General features: G+C 39.8%; 1 protein-coding gene across 1 annotated transcript in view; it reads right to left on the reverse strand.

Moving 5' to 3' along the window:
• Positions 1-302: 302 nt before the first annotated feature.
• Positions 303-26,219, reverse strand: part of RRP15 (ribosomal RNA processing 15 homolog) — a 55,547-nt gene continuing 29,630 nt past the window's right edge. The window contains exon 5 of the mRNA XM_020901542.2: positions 303-1,775. Within this exon, the coding sequence (XP_020757201.2) occupies positions 1,641-1,775 (135 nt within the window). The 3' untranslated portion in view covers positions 303-1,640. The remainder of the gene's footprint in view (positions 1,776-26,219) is intronic.

The raw sequence follows: 26,219 nt of genomic DNA on the forward strand, positions 1-26,219 counted from the left end.
CACATTTATTTATATTACACTGACAAAACAGCAGTCCTATAATTCAAGAAGACACTAAATTTCAAAAGTTTGGATAAATATAAAAGTGCATTTTGAGCTCTGCTGGTTTAAGCATTTGATATCTTCAATGAATACCTTCCTTTTAGGATAACAAATATCAGGCCATGGACTAATTTGACTCTGGTTACATAATACTTGTAACACTCAAATGGGTTTGCAAATATAAACATCTCGGCTTTAGCATAGTTCTGAGGGGAGGATTATCCTTCCACATATAACACACGCAAACAAGTGCAACTGGGTAGGAGGAGGCAACTATTTTTATTATGGAAAGATGGCGAAAGAGATGAATCATAAAAAAGAACAGATCACTTTTAATAATTCCCTTACAAACTTTGCAGCTTAGGCCCAGTGTCACAGAAATTTTGGAATGGTATTTAAATAGTCCTGCTTTCTCATCTCTTTCTGGTTAACATCTAGACTAAAAGTCACCCAATTTAGTAATCTTTAAGGCTACTATAAGGAATCAAGCTTCAACTCAGATGCAGCTTTCTGATGCAGACTATCTATTGTCTGGGCTTCCCTGCTACCTCAGTGGTGAAGAACCGGCCTGCAGGTCAGGAGCCGCAGAAGAGGACAGTTCGATCCTGGGTAGGAAAGATCCCCTGGAGGAGGGCGTGGCAATCCACTCCAGTATTCTTGCCTGGAGAGTGCCATGGACAGAGGAACACGGTGGGCTACAGTCCACAGGGTTGCAAAGAGTCAGATAAGACTGAAGTGACCAAGCACACACACACGCATCTACTGTCTACCATTTCACTGGTCAGTCCATCCATAAAAGAGAATTTAAGCTGACTCAAATACAGGGAAAAAAGGGGAAAAAAACCTCAAAAATAGGGAAAATAAGAGAAACCAGAACATGTCAACTATGCTTCCTAAGAAATTATGCCTCACTGTATAAGTTAAATATGAGAATTTCCACCTCAGTAAATCTCTCATACAAAAATAAACATTTAAAATAAATCTAAGTCATTATTTATATACATTACTTAGCATATAAAAGGCAATACAAAAGTAGAAATGATACTTCTTAAATCATTATTTGCCAGAGTATCTATAAATAAAATCATTACCCCAAATCAGAAATGCTATGATTTAAAAATTGTTATTAATACATAGGTTTTCTCAATACCTCACCAAAACAGCCACCAACCCTTTCCCACAAAAATATACATACACAAGTCTGTAAGTTAGAGGCTGAAAAATACTAACATCAAGGAGTTCATTTTAATTATAAATTGATGTTGCATTTCCACAAACATTGGTGATAGATAGCTGAATGAAACACCAATATCCAAGAGCATTATATAAACCTACAGTGAACCTAGCAAAATGCACCTCTCAAGTAGAAATACTTCTTTTTACAAATGTTCTAAGGAACAATGCTTAAAATCATATAAAGTTTGAAATATAATTTTAATAAAGTTTACATGAAAAAAGGAAACACCAAAGTTGGTAAATAATGGAAGTCTTTTGGCTTTCTTACAAATGCAATCTTTATAATTTCCCAACCTTCAGAGTATGAACTGTTTTTCCAGGAAAGTAAAATGTAAACTGAGCTTCTTATGTAGCTTTATGTGTCAGTCACTCCCAGACCCCGGTCTGCCATCATCTGCTCCATCACTTTCTTTGTCCCAGTCTTTCATGGATGCGCCCATCATGAAATCATCACGCAAGATCGTCCATCCTGGGCCCTCTTCTGATTTTGCTTCAGTCTAAGGGAAAGCACATGATCAAAACATTCAAAAGTCAATTTTATCAAAAGGAAATTTTAAAACTCTAGGCTACAAAACAAACTTGTCAACACTTTGTTTCATAACAGGAGTGAAACCAAGACAAACTATAGATTAACTGTACACATGATGATCGTGTACATACACATATGTAGTGCTGTGTTAAGAAATGTGGGCCTCATACAAGAACCACAGAAGCAGAATTACATTTTTTATTTGCAGTGTGTGTATGTGTGTGGGGGGGTGGGGTGGTGAAGAGTGGGGGGGGGGGGTTGTTTGTGGTGATATAGTAAAATCTAGGTTTGGGATCAATTTTTCAAATCTTCTGACAATCAAAACAGACTTATAAAATATTATTTAACATTCAGTGATAACCTATTAGAAAACATTTGGCAAATTATTTTAACACACAGAGAAATTTTTAACAAAGTATTTTAATCCAAAATTAATTAAAATAGTGAAAAATGAAACTAACCTGATACTGTGCTAGGTGTTTATAGATGCTATCACATTTAAAATTTGATAAAAAACTGAACCAAATGTTATATAAGTTATGATCTCACTGCCTCCCCAAATCATGGACTCAAAAGACTAGTCACATGCTAAAACCATAAATAACCAAAGCAGGCAATAAACATAATGGTAGTCAATTCATTTTGTTTATTCACAGGATTTATATAAAACTATGCAAGAATCAGTCTTTTATTTCACAGTACAACAGTACCACCTTGTGGCATTAATTAAGTAGTGCAGGATGCTGAACTAGTTTCTTTTCTTCATTCCGCAAATATTCACTGAGAACTGCGTATTTAACACTGTCCTAAGTGTTAGAAAGAATGATGACCAAAACAAAGTCCCTGTCTTCATGGAGCTAACAGTCTGTGCTTTTCTACTTACTCCATGCACAGAAATACACAATGTGGGAAAAAATCTAAATATACAAAAACCCATTTGGTTAGAGAAAACAGTTACTTTATGGGAGCCTACTAACCTATAAAAAGCAATTATTAGGAGAAAAGATGTTAAAAACACTTACAGGGTTCATTACTTATCTAATTCTGTTGAAGCCATTTTTTTTTATTTTAAAAAAAAAATACAGCCCTGAAACAGTAATACGATTTTTTTTTTTTAAAGGATGCTATCACAAACAGGAAAAAATGTCCTCTTGGCTTACTCGTCAAAGCTTTTTCCTAAATAGAACCTGAAGACTGGAGAGCATATAAATGTGAACAAAGATTTCAGAACTGACTTAGTGAATCAAACAGTACACCTGGTCCTATAATTTAACCAGCATGAAGAAACAAGAGCCATCTGTGTTGGTTAAAAACCCACCGCAGAACAGTTCCAAGGCTCTCTGGGCCGCACTGACAGAGCAACAAAGCAGAAGGCAGTTTATAACGCTGCTGCTGGAGGGTGCGGGCAGGCCTCCATCCCTCCTCTCTGCAGGGCCAAACCCACATTCCTAAAGGACTTCTGCTTCTGTTAGATTAAGCTACCTAACTGAATAAAAGGCCATGTTCCCTGAGTCAGCTAAAGTTTTCCCTGCCAATCGCACCTTACTTAAATAAGCGAGAGTTGTTCCCAATGAACAGAGATCCACTTTGAACCATTAACTGTAACACCTCTGCCAAGTTAATTATTCAAGGCTTGCAAATAAATTCTGAAAAGTATATGCTTCCTGGTATTTGTTGTTGTTTAGTCACTAGTGAAGTGAAAGTCACTCAGTCATATCTGACCCTCTGCGACCCCATGGACTACATACAGAACATGGAATTCTCCAGGCCATCAGACACTTTGCGACCCCATGGAGTGTAGCCCGCCAGGCTCCTCTGTTCATAGGATTTCCCAGAGGCAAGAATACTGGGGTGGGTTGCCATTTCCTTCTCCAGGGGAGCTTCCTGACCCAGGGATCAAACCCGCGTAGGAGACACGGGTTTGATCCCTGGGCTCCTGCATTGGCAAGTGGATTTTTTTTTACCACTGTGCCACCTGGGAAGCTCAATCCATGAGGACAAGATCCAAACAGAAAACAGCAACACGATTTCAGAAGGTGGAAGCAGATGGACCATGTCTTGGCAAAGCCAAGGAAGGTGAATCCTACAACTCCAATTGTCAGTCTGACGACTAAACCAATTCACCCTGCAGACTCTTCAGGGGAAAAAACCAAAACCTAGGAATGGGCAGTTCTGGTACTTTTGGAAGTAAGGGTAGAACGGAGGAATCAAGATAAAGAGAACTGGGTGAAAGTTAGATTGAGAAACAATCAGACTGTTTCCCCTGGATGCCCCTCCCCACTCCCCTGGCAGAAGACTAGAGGCTTAACCTCTGGAGGGGTAATGGGCTGGCACAGATGGAAGCGCAGGTGCAGTACCAAAACCAGGGCATTAACTCACACACAGGCACATACACTTCACCTCCAATAATGAGTCCCAGCCTTCTTCTCACGGTGGACTCCCAAAATGCTGGTAGCCACAGCTTTTTCCTCCAGGGAGCAGATCAGGAATACTCCATAGAAAATCTAACCAGTAACTAATAAATAACACACTAAGAGAAGGCTACATGAAAGCTCACATGTCATGTGGACAAACTCCACATATTCAGAGCGTCCAGTCAACTTTTCTAGGATTATTTGTTCCAATCATTAACAAATAAGATTTATCAAAAAGAAGAGGAAGAATAATATAAACAAATATTTAAAAAGCAACTTCTAAGAAAAAGAAACTATTCAACTAAGAAAAGAAAAACAGGGGAAAATACCATTAATATCCCTGAAGAGTTAGGAGATTATATTATATCTACAAGATGAGAACAGTTGCTATTTTAAAAGAAACATTAAGAGAATAACAAAGAGCTTAGAAATAAAAGCATGATGGCTGAAAAAAAAAAGTATAAAGGTGAGAAGACAAAGCTAAGAAAATCATGCAGAAGGAAAAAAGTGATGAAAAACATTAGAAAAAGTAGGATAACTGGAAGAACAGCCTGGGAGACTCCAGCGAGGCGACTACAGTCAGGCAGGGAGGAAAGCCTGAACAGTGACAAAACCCCTGGGGGCTGCTGCTCAGTCACTAAGTCATGTCCGACTCTCTGCGACCCCATGGCCTGAAGCCCACCAGGCTCCCCTGTTCTTGGGGTTTTGTATGCTTTACCAAAATAGTGGGGGTATCAATTTACATTCCCACCAGCTATGCAGGAAGGTTCCCTTTTCTCCACACCCTCTCCAGCATTTGACTTTTACCAGCAACACAAGAGGGTTCCCTTTTCCCCACACCCTCTCCAGAATTTATTATTGGTAGACTTTTTGATGATGGCCATTGTGACTGATGTGTGGTGGTATACGATTGTAGTTTTGATTTGCATTTCTCTAATAATGAGTGGTGTTGAGCATCTTTTCATGTGTTTGTTAGCCACTTGTATGTCTTCTTTGGAGAAATGTCTGTTTAGGTCTTTTTTTCCCACTTTTTGATGGGCAGTTTGTTTTTCCAGTATTGAATTGTATGAGCTACTTGTATATTTTGTAAATTAATTCTCTGTCAGTTGTTTCCCTTGCTATTATTTTCTCCCATTCTGACGGTTTCCTTTTCACCTTGTTTGTAATTTCTTTTGCTGTGCAAAAACCTTCAAGTTTAATTACATCCCACTTGTTTATTTTTGTTTTTAATTCCATTATTCTAGGAGAAGGGTCACAGATGATCTTGCTTTGATTTATGTTGTGGAGGGTTCTACCTATGTTTCCCTCTGTTTTATAGTTTCCGGTCTTATATTTAGGTCTTTATCTTTGTGTATGGCATTAGGATGTGTTTTAATTTCATTCTTTTCAACCGAGCTGTCCAGTTTTCCCAGCACCACTTACATAGGGCAGATGGAAGATGGTGAAGTTGCTCAGTTGTGTCCAACTCTTTGTGACCCCATGTACTATACAGTCCATGGAATTCTCCAGGCTAGAATACTAGAGTGGGTAGCTGTCCCCTTCACCAGGGGATCTTCATAATGCAGGGATCAAACCCAGGTCTCCAGCATTGCAGGTGGATTCTTGACCAGCTGAGTAGTACATGGGTGCAAATCTCAAAAACGACAGAATGATCTCTGTTCGTTTCCAAGGCAAACCATTCAGTATCACAGCAATCCAAGTCTATGCCCTAACCACTAATGCTGAAGAAGTTGAGGTTGAACATATACCCCAACCACTAATGCCCAAGAAACTGAAGTTGAACAGTGCTATGATGACTTACAAGACCTTCTAGAACTAACATCAAAAAAAGATATCCTTCTCATCATATGGGACTGGAATGCAAAAGTAAGAAGTCAAGAGATACCTGGAGTAACAGGCAAATTTGGCTTTGGAGTACAGAATGAAGCAGGGCAAAGGTTAATAGAGTTTTGCCAAGAGAACGCACTGGTCATAGCAAACACCCTCTTCCAAAAACACAAGAGATGACTCTACACATGGACATTATCAGGTAGTCAATACCAAAATCAGGACTGATTACATCCTTGCAGCTGAAGATGGAGAAGCTCTATACAGTCAGCAAAAACAAGACCAAGAAGGGATTGTGGCTCAGATCATGAACTTCTTATTGCAAAATTCAGACTTAAATTTAAAAGCAGGGAAAACCACTCGACCATTCAGGTATGACCTAAATCAAATCCCTTACGATTATACAGTGAAAGTGACAAAAAGATTCAAGGGATTAGATCTGACAGAGTGCCTGAAGAACTATGGGAGGTTCATGACACTGTACAGGAGGCAGTGATTAAGACCATCGCCAAGAAAAAGAAATGCAAAAAGGCAAAATGGTTGTCTAAAGAGGTCTTCGGAGAAGGCAATGGCACCCTACTCCAGTACTCTTGCCTGGAAAATCCCATGGATGGAGGAGCCTGGTAGGCTGCAGTCCATGGGGTCGCGAAGAGTCAGACATGACTGAGCGACTTCACTTTCACTTTTCTGCATTGGAGAGGGAAATGGCAACCCACTCCAGTGTTCTCGCCTGGAGAATCCCAGGGATGGGGCCGCACAGAGTCGGACACGACTGAAGTGACTGAGTAGTAGCAGTAGCAACGAGGTCTTACAAGTAGCTGTGAAAAGCAGAGAAGCCAAAGACAAAGGGGAAAAGGCAAGATATACCCATGTGAATGTAGAGTTCCAAAGAACAGCCAAGAGAGATAAGAAGGCTTTCCTCAATGATCAATGCAAAGAAATACAGGAAAACAACAGAATGGGAAAGACTAGAAATCTCTTCAAGAAAACTGGATATACAAAGGGAACATTTCATGCAAGGATGAGCACAATAAAGGACAGAAATGGGATGGACCTAACAGAAGCAGGAGATATTAAGAAGAGGTGGCAAGAATACACAGAAGAACTATACAAAAAAGATCTTAATGACCCAGATAATTACAATGGAGTGATCACTAACCACATATCCTGGAAAACAAAGTCAAGTAGGCCTTAGGAAGTATCACTATGAACAAAGCTAGTGGAGGTGATGGATAGTGGAGGTGATGGAATTCCAGCTCAGCAATTTGAAATCCTAAAAGATGATGCTGTGAAAGTGCTGCACTCAATATGTCAGCAAATCTGGAGAACTCATCAGTGGCCACAGGACTGGAAAAGGTCAGTTTTCATTCCAATCCCAAAAAAAGGCAATACCAAAGAATGTTCAAACTACAGCACAACTGCACTCATCTCACATGCTAGCAAGGTAATGCTCAAAATTCTCCAAGGTAAGGTTCAACAGTACGTTGAACTGAGAACTTCCAGATATTCAAGCTGGATTTAGGAAAGGCAGAGGAACCAGAGAACAAACAGACAGCATCCAATGGATCACAGAAAAAGTAAGAGAATTCCACAAAAACATCTATTTCTGCTTTATTGACTATACCAAAGCCTTTGTGCGGATCACAACAAACTGCAAAACATTCTTAAAGAAAAGAGAATACCAGACTACCTTACCTGCCTCCTGAGAAATCTGTATGCAGGTCAGGAAGCAACAGTTAGAACTGGACACAGAACAACAGACTGGTTCCAAATCGGGAAAGGAGTATGTCAAGGCTGCGTACTGTCACCTGCTTATTTAACTTATATGCAGAGTACATTATGTGAAATGCCAGCCTAGAGGAAGCACAAGTTGGAATCAAGATTGCTGGGAGATATATCAATAACCTAAGTTATGCAGATGATACCACCCTTATGACAGAAAGGGAAGAGGAACTAAAGAGCCTCTTGATGAAAGTGAAAGAGGAGAGCGAAAAAGCTAGCTTAAGACTCAATATTCAAAAAATGAAGATCATGGCATCTGGCCCCATAACTTCACCGCAAATAGATGGGGAAACAATGGAAACAGTGACAGACTTTATTTCCTTGGCCTCCAAAACCACTGCAAATGGTGAATGCAGCCATGAAATTAAAAGACTCTTGTTCCTTGGAAGAAAAGCTATGACAAACCTAGACAGTGCATTAAAAAGCAGAGACATCACTTTGCTGACAAAGGTCCATCTAATCACAGCTGTGGTTTTTCCAGTAGTCATGTATGGATATGAGAGCTAGACCATAAAGAAAGCTGAGCACCAAAGAATTGATGCTCTTGAACATCAATGTTGGAGAAGACTCTTGAGAGTCCTTTGGACTGTCCAGCCAGTCCATCCTAAAGGAAATCAGTCCTGAATGTTCACTGGAAGGACTGATGCTGAAGCTAAAGCTCCAAGTCTTTGGCCACCTGATGTGAAGAACTGACTCATTGGAAAAGACCCCAATGCTGGGAAAGATTGAAGACAGGAGGAAAAGGGGATGACAGAGGATGCAACGGTTGGATGGCAATACTGACTGCATGGACGTGAGCTTTAGCAAGCTCCCAGGAGTTGATGATGGACAGGGAAGCCTGGTATGTTGCAGTCCATGGGTTGCAAAGAGTCGGACATGACTGAACAACTCAACTAAACTGATGGAAGACAGTATGGAGATTCCTTTAAAAACTAGGAATAAAACCACCATATGACTCAGCTATCCCACTAGTAGGCACATGCCTTGAGGAAACCAAAATTGAAAAATAGACATGTACCCAATATTCACTGCAGCACTATTTACAATAGCTAGAACACGGAAGCAACCGTGATGTCCATCAACAGATGAATGGATAAAGAAGCTGTGGTACATACATACAATGGAATACTACTCAGTCATTGAGGTCGATGAACCTAGAGCCTATTATACAGCATGAAGTAAGTCAGAAAGAGAAATAGAAGTATTGTATACCAACACATATTTATGGAATCTAAAAAGATGGTACTGATGAAGTTATTTTCAGGGCAGCAATAGAGAAACAGACACGGAGGGCAGACCCAAGGACCGGGGAGGCGAGGAGGGAGAGGGTGAGATGTATGGAGACAGTAATGCGGACACGCACATCACCATGTGTAAAACAGATAGCAGTGGGAGTCTGCTGAGTAACTCAGGGAACTCAAGCAGCAGCTCCGTGACCATCTAGAAGGGTGGGATGGGAGCGAGACGGGAGGGAGGGGACGTGGGTGTGCCTCCCACTGATTCTTCCTGATGTGTGACAGAAAAGCACACATTCTGTAAAACCACTATCCTTCAACTAAAAAAATAAAGTGGCAAAAAAACAAACAAAAATCAGTGGGAGTAAACCAAGAAAGAAGAGGACACCAGACCCAGGAAACAGGGAATCTAACCCTGGAGACATTCCCAGGATCCTAAGAAATTTATGTCCCAGGATGACCACTGTGAAGTGGCCCAAGAGAGCAAACAGCCCAGAAAAAGGAAAACAGAGGACTCTAGGAAAGAATGTCTCCAAGGAAGTTATTATAGTAGATACATTACCTGACGCAATTTGATTTTGAAAGACTAAGATTATGTAAGTTAAATATGAAAAATCAAGGCAATTACTAGTTTCCCTTCTACTTGTCTTCCTTAAAATTAAGTAAGGAATATTATAACTTTCAGCTATAAATAATACTTGATTAGGCATAATGATATATGGTGAATACAGAATTAGCAAACTACTACAGACTAACTATATTGAAAAGGATGGAGGGGAAGAAATAGACAGTGTAAGAGACTGAAATCTTGGCCTACAACAGAAAGCCAGCAGGTAATACCTCAAATTGACAAGTGAAAAGATCTGACTCTGTGATAGCTGGGAGGTGTCTAAGGGCCGGCAGAGTCACAGTCACAGGAGCTGGCTGCCCCGGCTGCCCAGGTGGCCCTCGGGTCAGAACTGTGCGAAGTGGACAGAATGGGGCAGACACTTGCTTCATCTAACATAACGGACTTTCTGGCAAAATGTGGTCTTTTAAACTACATGCAGAAGTAGAAATTAATTTAAAGGACAACAAGGAGAAAACCAACTATTCTTCAATCATTTCCACAAATCTGAAGTTTTATCAGTTTCCTCCAAAGCCTTCCTAAAACATCTCCACCAAGAAACCTTTCTAGTTTTGTTAACTATAATGTTTCTCTTTTCCTGTCTAACTTCTTCAATAACAAAAGAATTATATTAATACTATGAACTATATACTATGAAGCTATTATGTGTCAGACACTTGATATAATATTGTCTTGCTTCTAATTCTCTTAAGATTCTTAGCCAGATAGCTATCATCTTTCTCATCTTTAATAAGGAAACTAAGACTCAAAGAAGAGAAGCAACTTAGTTAAGTCAGAGTTAATAAATGGCTGATCAATACTTAAATCCAGATCCACCTGATTCCAAAGTCCAAGTTCTTTCCACAACACTACACTGCTGTAAAACTTAATCAGTATGAACACAGCTCAGTTCAGTTCAGTCGCTCAGTCGTGTCCAATTCTTTGTGACCCCATGGACTGCAGCACGCCAGGCCTCCCTGTCCATCACCAACTCCCAGAGTCCACCCAAACTCATGTCCATCAAGTCAGTGATGCCGACCAACCATCTCATCCTCTGTCATCCCCTTCTCCTCCTGCCTTCAGTCTTTCCAGCATCAGGGTCTTTTCAAATGAGTCAGCTCTTTGCACCAGGTGGCCAAAGTATTGGAGTTTCAACTTCAACATAAATCCTTCCAATGAATATTCAGGACTGATTTCCTTTAGGATGGATTGGTTGGATCTCCTTGCATAAGGGACTCTCAAAGTCTTCTCCAACACCACACATGAACACAACATACTACTAAATCATCTGTTATAACCTAAAAATTACACAGTAAAATGAGTACTAAAATACACTGAGAACTGAAGCACACTTTAATTTCTAAGAAAGTCAGAAGTTGGGCAAATTATCTCACACAACAGATATACATAACTGCAACTTACTGGATCTTTTCCATAAAGATGTCTTACCATTAAGTATATAAAACTTCCTTTAAAAAATGGAGCACCCACAAAGAAAAGGTGGATCAGAGATTAATATAAGAGAAAGAGAAAAAGCATGAGGCAAATTCCAAATGTGTTATTCATTGGTAAAATTTGCCTAAGCTGATTCCGAGATACTGTTGTTGTTCAGTCACTGAGTCGTGTCTGACTCTTTGTGACCCCCACTGACTATAGCCTGTCAGGCTCCTCTGTCCATGGGATTTCCCACTAGAGTGGGTTGCCATTTCCTTCTCCGAAGGATCTTCCTGATCTAGGGATCAAACTCTCATCTCCTGCATTGGCAGGCAGATTCTTTACCTGTGAGCCACCAGGGAAGTCCAATCCCTAGAGAGAGAGTTCATTAAATTTTGAGACATCATGAGAATTAAAAGTTTTTGTTTGTAAAACAGAAGCAATGGCAAACTGATGTGATATGATTACAAAAGGAATAAAAAAACCCAGAGAGTTCTGTATTTGAACTACTGGTTAACTGCTGACTACAACAACACTACAAATGAGAAAGTTTAGATAGAGGTCTAAGACTGGAAAGAAACTAAATGTCCTTCCCATTCTTCACCTTGATATTAATATAATGTAAGAGACAAGTACCCACACTGTACACATGAGACTCAGACATTTACCTCTGTCAGATGAAGTTGTGTTGACTGACCAAAATTTACCTGCTTATGAAGTCTGTCAGATTTATTGCATGGCAACAATGACTCAATGACCTAAAGCAACCTACAAGACAACTCTCTGTGCCTACATCAACTGAAAAATAAAACTGACTTAAATGCAAAAAGTTAATACAAACCATATGACACATGGAAACAAAACAGTCCCCACCCTCACTGGCCTAGCTCTGTACAAATATTTAATCAAGATCATACAGAAGCAGTCTGTGTTGATGTTGAAGATGAAGACAACCCTTCAAAATGTTAATCAGCTTCCATTTCAAGGATCAAACATACACTGGCAGCTACTGAAAAGGAAAACTGAACACAGAATTTTGGGATTATTCATTAGTTTAATACCTAATAACTAAGAGCTTAAACTCATTTCAGTTTTGAAGGGGGAAAAATTAAAGTCAAATCCTAAAAAAATAAACATGATAATCATATCTATATTTAGCCATCAGCAACAGCTGATTTCATTGCTTCCCCTAAGAAGACCATTATGTTTTCATTTTAATTTATTTTCACCTAAACTAAAAAAGGTTCACACTACTGGCTAAATCATAATACCTTCGCTGCTGCAAATTTTTTTACACGATTTACAACTGTCGTTAGTAAATCTCCCCTACATGTGTGAAAGGCAATCAAAATGGAATCAGTAATGTGCTAAGAGAGCCCTCTAAGACGGAGCCGAGAAGCCGTTAGAGAAGTATGACTCACGCACACCTCTGTCTGGATGGAATCTGACCTTCTGATCGGCTGAAGCCATTCAGGTTTGTCAGAAACTCAGGAGAGCAGACTCTTATCTACTTGTTGGGCCTTCTACGCTGAAACAACTCATGATTCCTTAAGGACAAACCTCTGGCTTGAGTCAATCACAATTCTCTGCGGGTGACTTTTGTTAAGTCCCTCTCTCTTTCCCTTCCAAGATTATCCAAATCTACCTTCCTCAAATTGTAATTCTTAAAATCCAACAAATAAACTCTTTTCTTATCTGCAGCCTCCTGCGTTGAGAGGTAGTGGTGGTGGTGAAAGATACTATCTTAAAGTTCTGCCTATGAAATTAAGAGCATATGAAAAACCCCTTCATATTAAAAAACGTATTCTGGTAGAAATCAACAGCAGTAAAATACAGCCCCAAATCTTTAGAATTTGAGTAAGAACATCAATGACTTTCTAACTGTGTAAGACATTGTGACATCCCACTAAAGAATTGAAAATTTAATCATAAGAATTGAATATTTTCAATCTTGAATATAACAGAATTTCAATGAAGAGCTTACTGATTCAAGATTATATGGAAGATCCCATGTTTAAGCAAACTTAACTTTTCTTTAATTTTCAAAGAATTCTTATTAATAAGCAATTCCCAAGTGAAGAGCAACTAAACAGCCTCTTGATGAAAGTGAAAGAGAGAAGGGGAAAAGGGGTCTTAAAACTAACATTCAAAAACCAAGAAAATGGCATCTGGTCCCATCACTTCATGGCAAATAGATATGAAGTGGAAACAGTGGCAGATTTTATTTTCTTGGGCTCTAACATCACTGCAGATGGTGACTGCAGCCATGAAATTAAAAGCCTGCTCCTTGGAAGAAAAGCTATGACAAACCTAGACAGTGCATTAAAAAGCAGAGACATCACTTTGCCGACAAACCAACATCTAGTGAAAGCTATGTTTTTCCAGTAGTCATGTACGGATGTGAGAGTTGGACCATAAAGAAAGCTGAGCACCACAGAATTGATGTTTTCAAACTGTGGTGCTGGAGAAGATTCTCCACAGAGTCCTTTGGACAGCAAGATCAAACCAGTGAATCCTAAAGGAAATCAATCCTGAATATTCATTGGAAGCACTGATGCTGAAGCTGAAGTTCCAAGTCTTTGGCCACCTGATGCAAAGAACCAACTCACTGGAAAAGACCCTGATGCCGGGAAAGACTGAGGGCAGGAGAAGGGGGCAACAGAGGATGAGATGATTGTATGGCATCACCGACTCAATGGACATGAGTTTGAGCAAATTCCAGGAGATAGTGAAGGACAGGGAAGCCCAGTGTGCTGCAGTCCACAGGTTCGCAGTCAGACACAACTAAGTGACTGAACAACTGTCTTGATCAATTTTTGCCTTCTCCTTCCTTCACAGGCTTTTTTTTTCAGTTCTTTTAACTGTCTTACCATGAAGGTATTGTGTCAACAAGCCCACCTGGGCTTCATTTTTATTAACTTTTTGTTGTTTCCAGATTCTCATATAGATTACCAATTCAGATGGATAATTTCTAAGATCCTAGCAAACTAGAAAAAAGCATTTAGGAGTATATCCCAGGTAAAAAAAGATCAAGATGCTGAAATCACATCACCTTTAATTATAGCCTAAGCATACATTAAATGTACAGGGCTCTCTAAGAAAAACAAATTCTGCCTGGCTTTCCAAGAATTCAGGCCTCATACTCCTGGAAAACATGCTTCTTCAATGCATTTTTTTTCATCCACATACTGTTTTTTATTTTTTAATTCTATTTGCTGCCCTTGACTTAACTATGGACTTAATTAACACTTATGTCTTTGCTCAACAAAGACTCTTTCTGGTTTCTTCTATTCTAACTTGCATCCATCCAGCTCCACAGAATTAAATTTTAGGAAACATTCCTGCAACTCTGATTTTCTTCATTGTGTTTAATCTCTGAAGGATTGCTAATAAGTTAAAGTTGACAAAATTGCCTAAAAGGACAAAAGTAACATCTCAAGGAATCTTTTGACAGAAGCCCTCTATACATTTTCATACTTAATTAGGAACGTGAGATATTCAGAATACACTCCACCAGTCTCTAAAGTACATCATTATTTTTTTATCTGCTACATTACATAGTACACATCAATGAGAATTCAGATTTATAACAAATGAGCAGAGCTGTGAATCTATCTAGAAAACAGATACCAATGTTTTAGTATCACAAACTGTTAAAACCTTAAATGACACAAACATACATAAGCCTCTCTTCTGTGTGAGAACATAGCAAGAAGGCACCTCTAATGATCCAGGAAGCAGGTCCTCTCCAGATACCAAATCTCCCAGTGCCCTGATCTTGGACTCCCAGCCCCAGCACCGTGAGAAATGAATGTCTGTTGTTTTTAAGCCACCCAGTCTGTGATAACCTGGTGTAGCAGTCTGAATGGGCTAAAGGAGTATGTGACCTGACAATTCCCTGTTCTGAAATGTGAGGGATGATAATAAATACGCCCTCTCTCACATATTACATGCACAGCCAGCCATACAGGTCACTGATTATAAACACATGGCTGCTTTTACCACCAAACAGACTCCTTGTCAGTCTTTTAAATGTAATATGTGATGATTCTCCCTCCATTCTTCTCGTTAACTTGTTGAAGAACACCATCACAGCCCTTGCAGCAACAGAATGCAGAGAATTCTTGCTAGTCCAGCACTGTAGTTAAAGAGACAAGGTATCAACAAACAAAAAAATGCAAAAAAAAAAATTTTTTTTAAAGTTCTTTGTAAGATCATGAAAAGCTACACAAACGAAATGAAGTTTTATCTGGTAGATAACATGCATAGTATCAATCTACTGAAGTCAAGAAAATATTTAAAAATAAATATATTGTCTCACTAGAGTTCTCTGTAGAAACAGGTGATTCCAAGTCTGGGATACAGGAAGTTCAAGGTTCAGTGCGGGACATCTTCCTGTCCCAGAAAGCAAGAAAGCGCTCAAAGGAAAATGAGGTCACGTCAAAAGGCCATGAGGGTTAGCATGCACTGGTTCCCATTACCTCATTTGTGAATTTAAGTGTCAAAAAGCACAATGATTGTAAAGGACTGAACAAATAATAATAACTCCTGTGTCAGAGATATTAAACAAAAAAAAAAAAAAACCCAAAAACCAAAGGCAACAAGGGAAGGAAAGAAGGTTCACTTGCGACAACTGGAGATGACTGTTAAACCAACTTCTCACTCCAGAAAGCAATAATTAAAGGGAAAGGAATCTTAGCCCCCACCTTTAGGAACTTAAATTCAGTCCTAGAAGAACAAACAAAAAGTAAATGAGAAGGTCATTATTCTGTAAATGATATTAACTGTTTTAGGCAAGAATAATCAATTGATGCTAAAAGGCAAAGATACACAGGGAAAGGTATACTAGATACGAGCTCCTCTCAAGTACACACCCCAGAAATGACTTTATAACTGTAGGGGGGAAATGTACCCTTAATAAGGAACTATTTATTACCACTTTAACCAAATGAGAAACAACCATCACTAATATGAGACGTGATGCAACAGGAAGTACAGAGCATTTAAGCATCACACCTATGAAACAGGACAAGAGTCTACCCTAAATCCTAACCTTTAGTCCTAACTTTCAGCTTACGTAAAAAGGATACAGAGGAACAAGTTAGTAGAAGACATCATGACAAAATCATCAGACGAATTCAGAATCTGGATCCATCTTCAAGACAACTGGTTTCTCTCTATACATAGGGTGTCCTCAAAAGGGGAAGGGGGCGCACATGGGATGGGGAGGACCAGGGACTGGTCAGGAAGAGGAGGGAGGGACCAAGGTTAACAGAATCAAACGTAAGGTATGAACCCTGACTGGATGCTGGGTCTCAAAGTTACAAAGGAATTCTTTGAATTTTGTGGTATGTGAATCACATCTCAATAAAGCTCTTTCTTAAAAAGAGTCTCTGAGACAGTATAGAGAGTATCTTCAAGTAATCCCCCCAAACAAACAAAACCCAGATGGAGAGAGAATAGGCAGACAGCTGTATTAAAAAAACGCATGGACAACTGCTAGCAACTTCAGCAACGAGGTGAGAGAAATAGTGGTCTTTCATACTTTTTTCCTGTTTAAAAATCTTCTATAAAATAACTGAGGGGGGAAAAAGGATTCTAAAATTTCTATTAGGCAAATGATTAAATGATATCCAGTAGCTTTACAAAATTTCTTGATAAATGAATGGAAAGTCAATTCCAACAGTAAACTTATAAAGAATTTTCTCTTCTTTGGCCACACTGCATGGCTAGCTAGATCTGTTTCCTGACCAGGAACTGAACCCAGGCCCACCGCAGTAAAAGTGCAGTTTTAAGCACTGGACAATGAGGGAATTCCCTAAAGAATTTGCCAAATGAGTTTAATGAATTTCATCATTCTGGAGTGTTTCACTATGATAATGTTTTATCTTGCTTCCTTCTTACCAGTTTTGAGGAATAAGATTTTAAAATGAGTCATTCCCAAGTGCTACCAAGCAACCAGCGAAGGGGAGCTGAGACTCAGGAGAACTCAGCAAGCTGCCCAGCTCACAGCTTGGTCCAGTCTGGGCAGGTGACACTGTGGCTGGCCAGGCAGCCTCCTTCTTTCCAGGTTATCTAGGTGAGAGAACGGAGCTTCCTAAAAAAGTACCTCACTACTCTAAGCACACAGGCACTGATGGCTGAAAGAGGGTTCTGAAGCAACACAGACTGGGTTTTGACCCAGAGTCTGTCCATTATTATCAGTGGGACCTGGGGCAGGCCATTTAATCTCACTTTGGGTTTCTCCACTCTAAAATGGAAGTTCTAGTATCTCTTAAAGTGATAATTACAGGAAAACACCTTCCATAGTATCTGGTGCAAAAAATAAGACAACCCCTCCCAGCCCCGCTACCACAATTCCTACCTAGAAATGCCTTGAGTTGTCACGTACACACAGAACTCCCAACTCAGGACATCTGTGATATTCTAATGATGCCCTGTGCTTTGCTCACAATGATGAGAATGCTCAAATAGTAGGAAAGCACACACTTAGAAATCAAAGCCTCCCCGGTAAAGAAAATCTTCTAAGTAACGCATTTCAATCACAGCTTGAAGTGAGGGGTAAGAAAAAGTGGACCCATTTCTAGGTCCTCAAATCTAGCTCTATTATTTTGTTAAGAATTATGCATTAGTAAACCAGATACACCTAAAATGATAGTAGTTGTTGTTTAGTTGTTTGAGTCATGTCTGACTCTTTGCAACCCCAGGGACTGTAGCCCACCAGGCTCCTCTGTCCATGGGATTTCCCAGTCAGTACTGGAGTGGGTTGCCATTTCCTTCTCCAGGGGATCTTCCTAACCCAGGGAATGAACCCATGTCCCCTGCATTGGCAGGCGGGTTCTTTACCACTGAGCCTCCAGGGAAGTGCAAAATGAGAGACAATTTTCCGAACACAATTTTTATTCAATTATTGGATAATTTTTGGACTATCTTGTAGTTCAGTGGAAGTAACAAGTTTCCCTTCAAACTAGCTTCCAACTTTAGATTCATCTTTGACTATTCGTTAGGAAAAAAATAAGAACTGAATATAAGAAACTCATTCTAATAATGACATGCAGTTGCAAACATTTACATGCAACTATTGTTGCACATATGCATATGCATATATATTGTTGTAAGTATTGTTCTAATTCTAAACACTTTACAAATACTAATTCACTTGACCCTCACAGTTATCTCTGTGAGGTGATTATAACCCCTCGAATGACTGTCTCAAACAGAGGAAAAACCTGAAGTTTGGTGAGGCTAGGCAACCTTCCTTCACCAAGAGGTAGACCAAGTATTTGGAACCCAGTCGGTCTGGCTCTGAGTCTGGCGTCTCTGCCACTATGTGTAATACACCATCCATCCCCATACACATACTTAACTGCCTACAACACAGAAACAATGATTTTTAGCGAGAAACAATAAAATATTCTTTTGATTTTAAAAAATGCACCATAAATGCAAACACATGCTACAAGACATACTTTATGCAGGACATTTAAATTTTTAAAAAAGCCTCAATCTCACTGATGAAAATTCTATGTAGGCAGCCACTTCAGCAACTTCAAATAGAACATTTCTTCAAAGAGGGCCAGAAGATGTATGGCACCATTATTAATTTTTATTTTAACAGTAACTAAAGATTTCCACAGCAGCTCCATAATTATATTCTTCACTTATACCCGTATTTTCCCCATGTCAATGCTGTACGTTACTACACTGCCAAACTAAAGTTCACTGTGATTACAACTGCTGTTCACATCAGAAACCACCCTACATTAAAATTAAACAGCGTATTTTAAGAGAAGTGAGCACAAAGAGAAACCGGCTCTAAACTGTTCCCATCAACAGCCATGTGCACAGTCCCGTGCATTCTCATTTCAAACTCCAAGAGTCTCTCTTTTGTCTAAACTCTAATCTATTTAGGCATTTTCAGTAAACAAACATTAAGCTGAATTATTTACAAAGTTAGCATTCCACACATTCCTGTTAGAACAGCTTTTATGTGAGAGTAAAATACTGTTGCCTCGCAATGTAGGGGCAACTTAAGGACAGCATCTTTCTCTACACCCCCCACCCTCACCCCGCCTGCCTTCCACAGCCCCAACTCCTTTTAAAAACTGTGGCCTGAAAAACTTCTGGGGGGCCACTGAGGGACATGTGTGAGGAGTCCCTCCATTCCTAGGCATTCTCCTTTGGGAGCAGGAATTCAAAAGGTCTAGGAACCAGCATGAATGCACAATTTTAAAGGTACACAGCAATTAAGAGTCTAGGTCTAAGTTACCAAGATACCAAAGAAGCCAGGTATTTCAAAAGTATTCCCACCACTAAATATCTAGCTGTGAAAAAATTACATGGCTGCCATTTATGAGAAACAGAGTCCCCTAACTTATCCCTGTGTTTGCGCTAGCACAAAATCAGAAAAAAGTAAACATCTTATCTCTTCTAGTAACTTCTGCCCTTGATTTTGATCGAAATTTGCTGCCCTGCAATCACTAGGGAAGCTACTTTCTAACAGAAACTAGCTGGCACTTTCCCTTACTACAAGATTATCATTGTAGTTTCATTATCACAAAAGTCAAAATGGATATACTGGCAATTTCAAATAGATGAAAACCTTGCAGAAAGTCTGTAACTCAAGAGTGTTAAGTAACAGTAAATGATCTCCTAACAGCAGCCAATATAGTCTCCTTAAACGATTTACAGATTTTAATTGCATCATGCTTGCTTCAGTGCCACCTTTAAGGAAACAGGCACTTAAATGCCAAGAAATCTGAATTTCAGTCAACTTTTCAGGAAAAGAGCAAAAGGAAAAATCACAACTTTAAAGGTAGGAAAAAACATGAGCAACTCTAATTACCAAAATCTTGGGTTATTCAACACACTAGGCAAACCGATCACTCTAGCCTGGTATGTGTTCTGAAATGAGGGTAAGAAAGTACTATTTCCTTATGGAATAAAACAAATCTTTCTCACACAAAATGTAAGTTTTTGTTGCTTCCTTAAACAGTGTCCTAAATACAATTTAATCTTTGTTTAAAAAAAAAAAAATTCACTCAAGTCAACATCAAGGAAGCAGCCAGTGTGCCCTGCCATGTGCTGGTATGTTCTGGTACAGTCTGCTGGTACAGTTTGTTTATCTGGTCCAACAGAGGGATTCACAGATTCCAGATTAAAGAATTCCCTCCAAATAGGTGACAATCACTTATTTGAACCTAAAAATGTTAACATTTCTAAACTATACTACTGACATACCCCAACTGTGTAAACTGGCTTAATTGTTCCCTGCGTGCCTGGGACCCTACAGAGACAGAAAAATTGGCCCCCCCACACACATGCACACGCACACAGACACATACATACACTCAGCTATCCAGGCTGCCTGCTTCTTTGTGCCGTGTTTCCTGCACTAACCCAGGGCCTCTCCCCACATGTGATGTTTTTAACCTGATCGTTACTTATTGTCATCCATCTCATTTCCGATTACAACCTGGAGCAGGCACTGCCTCCACAAGTCTTGATCTCTCAGACACATTCCACTTCTTATAGTCTCCATTTGGTGAAAGCTGTCACCACTTCTGACTCCAGAGCTGTCACCCTCACAGTCCCTCCCTCTCCTTCATCCTTCTAAATCCTGTCAGTCCCAGACTCACGCAGCCTCCACACTGCCTCTCAAGCCTGCTTCCCCTTTTCTATTCACCCCCCAACCCACCCCATCTTACACAACCTTAGTTCTCCCCTCTTGCTCTGATTACTGCAAGAGCCTCCCACTTGCTGGTCTTCTGATACAGGTTTTACATCCTTCAGCCTTCCTTTTCTTAAAAATAATCAACTCTGATCACATCACTTACCTGATGAAAAATTACAACTGGCGCCCAAATGCCTAAAGGATAAAGTCCAGATCCCTTAACTAAAGGCACAAGACTAAAAAATCTGGTCCCAACTTCCTCAGAATCCCCTTTTCCAGCTCCCCATTGCAAAGACTGGACTGAGGACTTTCACTTTCAACTATCAGTAAACACCCTATATCCCAACCTCTACAGAGGAAGAAAAGAGGAAAAAAAAGAAAATTATAAAGAATGTGAAAAACTAGAAAATTGTTAGGCTTTTCTGCCTTCGAGTAGTACAGTGATTGGCAATTCTTTTTTCCCTTACCAATGAAGTAAAAATGAGATGCACTAGCTCCTTTTCTTTGAATTAATAGTAGTGAAAACGTCTACTGATTACAGCTTCATTCTCTAATGCTTATTTAATTGTTTTCAAAGACTGTCTCAATACAGGCTGGTTTCAGCAACACTGAAAACTTGTTCTTTGTGACTTTCTTCATGAAATGCTTCAGTTTGAAGGTAAACACTTCAACAGAAATATCACTCACTGCTGCTTCTTCCCGTTATCATCTGAATTCACACAATAAAAGACACTTTTTCAGTTACTCCAAGCACTTCCTTCACCTACAGACTAGGTTGGTCCCATGGATGAGCTAGTGCCATCACTATGTATTCTTCATGACACCAAAATCAAAGCTAAGGTCCTTAGTCTTCCAAACACATCCCTCGAGTGACATTTTCTATGAACATTCTCACACCATAACCTTTCCAACATTTCAGACTTTAAATTATAAGCAAATATCTGTACTACCTGGAACACATACTAAATCAATTTTCCAAATGGTTTCTCTTTGTTTCTGTATGAACTATTTGGTGGACTGATTCATTCAAAGAACCAAACGTCCATCTACTGAATTTGATATTTGATACTTTATCCAAAATTTCTATTTTTTCAGGTAAGAATCACTCCTTTCTTAGGCTTTCTTTCACTAATGATGTTCCTTTTCATAGCCCTATCTCACACAAAATTAATAAAATAAAGAATAAAAATAAAATAAGTCTGCTGTATTTAATAAAATTTGCTGTACCACGATATGATAGGGAAAAGAGAAAACAAGGGGCATTACTGAAAAGTGAATACTGTGTAGCAAACTCACCAGTAAGTGATATATTTCTGCACATAAGCTTTACAATGTTAGGAACTTTTAATACATCCTCTGTACAAAGGACCTGGCTTAACATGATGAAAGACAGACAAAATTATTAAGAAAACAAAAATAAGCCATACATATTTAACTGAAGAAACAGCTCATTTTTTAGAGATGAAAAATACTCAGAATAATAACTGCCCCAAGCACAAATGAAGGCTTTTTTGATTTTTAAGTATTAACTGTTATCTCTTCCAAAATGACCCCATCAAGCACCTTTTTGCTTTACTTCGCAGTACCCCAGCTCAGCTCCAAGGAGTATAGTAGTTAATGACTCACATATAACTTAATATATCTGTGTGACATGTTTTAAAATACTTACAAACCATTTCAGAATCTCTTTCCCTAAAAATGACCTTGGAAAAGCAGTTATACCTTTTCTGCCCTAAGGAAGGCTTTCTAACACGAGTTCCCACGTACTCTTCTGCAGAATGACAACTACACAGGGCATAATTGGGGCGGGGTGGGGGCGGGGGCAACTCTATAAGAGCAACAATATTATTCAACTCAGCAGGATCAAAGGATGAAAGATGTCCTGATAAACAGCTAATGATACGAATGGCAGTCTTTAGAACATATCAAAAAGTACTCCAATCTATGTACCAAAAGCCTTAAAGAAGATCATGGTTTTAAATGAAATAAGCAGAGTTTAAATAGCTAAGCTGTAGCGCACAAAAACAGTAAATATGAAAACATGAAATAAGTCAACTGTAGATGTATATAGTGCATAGACTTATAGATCAGATATGTGACTTATAAAGAAATGAATTAGTAATTCTATTTATCAGACTAGATAACATAAATTATCAGACTAGTCAAAAATTTTTAAATGCATACTCTTTCCTTCTTTATTTTCTAAGAAAAACTGCTAAACACACATGCGCCAGAGCATGAATCTAAATATCTAAAGACTTTCAAAAGAATAGAGATAATCACAAAGACTGTTTCCAAAGAAGAAAAAAACCCAGAGAATCGAGGTGTAAATACCTGCTTTCTGTGAACATCCCTTCTTTATAGCTAAAATTTTAGGAAGTATTTTTTTTAATTAATTCACTTCACTTAAAATGTCCATTATCAAAATTTCAAGGTTTACTGTTTGTGAAATACCTTATAATCAACTTAATACTACCAACAATTCTACTAATATGATAAGATCAACCTTTTTGCTGTCAAAATAAAAAGGAAGTCTTCCAATTAAACATCAGCCATGCATTTATCTCCAATTTTTATGGAAAACTTTAATTAAAATAAAGGTATAAAAGCTATAAACATACAAGGAAACAACACAGAAGAAAAAATAAGAGTAAACACAATAAGCCAATTAATTTGGAGGAGGAATGAAAACTAGACAGAGTAGCAGCAACCAACTAACAGAAAAATAAATTGACATTTAAGTGAAAACCAGTGGATCTATGCTCAGAAACTGGAAGAAATGGGCAGAGGTGGGGAGCAAAGCACGTGATAAAAAAAGAAGATGGGCTGACAGTCCGTGTAAGCAGCAGTTATTAATCCTCTAGGTCCCCTCTCCAGCCGACGGAGACAGTGACTGACTCTAACACAGACAGTAGTTTACTCCCTGAAGATATTAAATCAGAAAGGTCTTGGACTCCAGAACACTGGTTAACATAAACACCTTATACTGAATAAAGTCTTCATACTGAATGCTGGAGCCCCGAAGACTATTCCTATATTCTGTTCCAACAATACCGGCAGCAAGTTCTTAACCCATACATAGGCAGCAGATTGTTAAGAGTCTTCTCTAGAAAAGATAAGTTCCCAGAAGAAAGTCCTACAGAAAACTGACATTTGGACATTCCCCAATGAAAGAACCCACCCTCTTGATTCTTCCACAGCTGAGCTAACCAACCAGTAAACTCTGGGCTCACGCTGGAATGTTCAATCCGTCCTCTTTGCTCTTAAATACGAATGGACAGTAAGGATCACCATGTACTAAGGAAGGCCTCCAACTGCTGAGTGAGGCCAAGACAAACAGCATGAATGAACTCAGAAGAGATTAAAACAAGGCAGAGAAAGAGAAAAATTTAAGATGCCTATAATTACTTCCCCACAGAGAACAGTGTATTTGTGAAACAACAGGGTCCCAATAACAAAATCAAAAGAACAACAAAAAAAAGAGTTCTTCAAAAATAAAAAATATGAAGTCATATATTTTTAAAATTCAACATAAGGACTAAAAACCAAAGAACTTCCCCAGAAGGTATCAGAGAGAGAATTAGAGGGGAAAACGTTGTGAGAATAAAAGGATCAATCCAGAAGATCTAACAACCAATTAGCAGAAGCTCCAGAAAGGGAACACAGAAAAAAAAAGGGGGGCAAAAATAATCAAAGATATTAGTTCAAACAAACCAAACAATGTGTAGAGAAGGGAGGAACATGAATTTTTCACTGGGTAGACAGGGCCGTCACAGTCCAGCACAAGGAGTGAACAAGCTGCACAGGGCACATCACTGCCAAGCTGTGGAACAGCAGAGATAAAGAGACGACCTAAAAGGTTTCCAAGAGTAAAGAGCCCGAAACCAGAGTAGCACCAGACCTCTAACCAGCAAAAAAAAAAAAAAACAAGAAAATGAAACAGTAACTTCAAAGTTCTGAGGGAAAATTATTTCTAACACACGCATCTATATGGTATAGTTTCCCACGGCTGCCATATGATTGCCACCAACTGGGAGGCTTCCAACAGCAGCACACACTCCCCACAGTTCAGAGTCCGCCCAGGCTGCCCCTCCTGGGACTACGGGCACGCTCTGCCTCGTGGCGATCACTCCAGCCTCTGCCTTGGCCATCACCTTACCTGCCTCCTGAGAAACCTGTATGCAAGTCAGGAAGCAACAGTTAGAACCAGACATGCAACGGTGAACTGGTTCAAAACTGGGAAAGGTGTATGGCAAGGCTGTATATAGTCACCCTGTTTATTTAACTTCTATGGAGAATACATCATGCAAAATGCTGGGCTGAATGAATCACAAGCTGGAATCAAGATTGCTGGGAGAAATATCAACAACTTCAGATATGCAGATGACACTTTAAAGGCAGAAAATAAAGAGGAGCTAAACAGCCTCTTGATGAAGGTAAAAGAAGAGAGTGAAAAAGCTGGCTTAAAACTCAACATTCAAAAAATGAAGATCAGAGCAACGAGGTGGTGGAGGAGTAGGTGGATGTGGAGTACATCTCTCCCCACGGATGCATCAGGAATACACCTTCAGGCACAGAAGTGCATGTAGAACACCAGCAGAGAGTGGACAGGAGTACCTGACCAGTGGAAAAGAATATACAGACTCACGCAAAACTCGGTAGAATGAAGGAACTACGGGGGAAAACGGGAGTATTAGGAGGACCAGACCTGCCCTCAGAGGGTGGGGGAACTGAAGCAGGGGTCCGATCCCCACATGGGGGCAACTGTCTGAGTCAGAGGAGAAACTTTTAAGGCTGAGAGTGAAACAGCTGATCTGTGGCAGCCTAAATGGAATGAGGATCAGTCAGTCCTTGCTGCAGCCACACATTGCCTGGACAGGGATGCAAGTCTGCTGGAAGGTGCAGTGGTTGGGAGCTGAAGTCTAGGGATTGTGGAGCAATCCCAGGGCGGGGGCTGCTGTTGACTGCGGAGAGACCTATCGAGGGGATGTGAGGGAGGAGACTGGTGGGAAATGCCTGTGGAGGAAAGCCAGGCAGCCATGGAAGCAAGGCCAGATACTGCTGAGTCACGCGAGGGGGTGGAGCCATCACCGTAGCCTCTCTCCCTCCACAGCCAGCATTGGTGGCTGAACAAAAGGGAGGCTGGCCCATCAAACGCCTGATACACTGAACTACAGAGTAGGACCCCACCCAGGCTGCCCCTTTAAGCGCCTGACGCTCCATTCTACAGAGAAGGACCCCAGGGAGGGGGGCCCTCTATGTGCCTGGAGCACTGAACAACAGAAAAGGGCCTATGAGTGCCTGAAGGGGTGGAGCTACGGAGAAAGACTGGCCAGAGAGGCCTTCTGATCACCAGCCACAAGAGGCTCGAAAAAAGGCTGACAGGGTCATAGCTCCTGCACAGGAGGCGGTCCAGGTGCCTGCACACTTGGCGCCGCCA

Source organism: Odocoileus virginianus, chromosome 11 (genome assembly GCF_023699985.2).
Source record: "Odocoileus virginianus isolate 20LAN1187 ecotype Illinois chromosome 11, Ovbor_1.2, whole genome shotgun sequence".
Classification (NCBI taxonomy): Eukaryota; Metazoa; Chordata; class Mammalia; order Artiodactyla; family Cervidae; genus Odocoileus; species Odocoileus virginianus.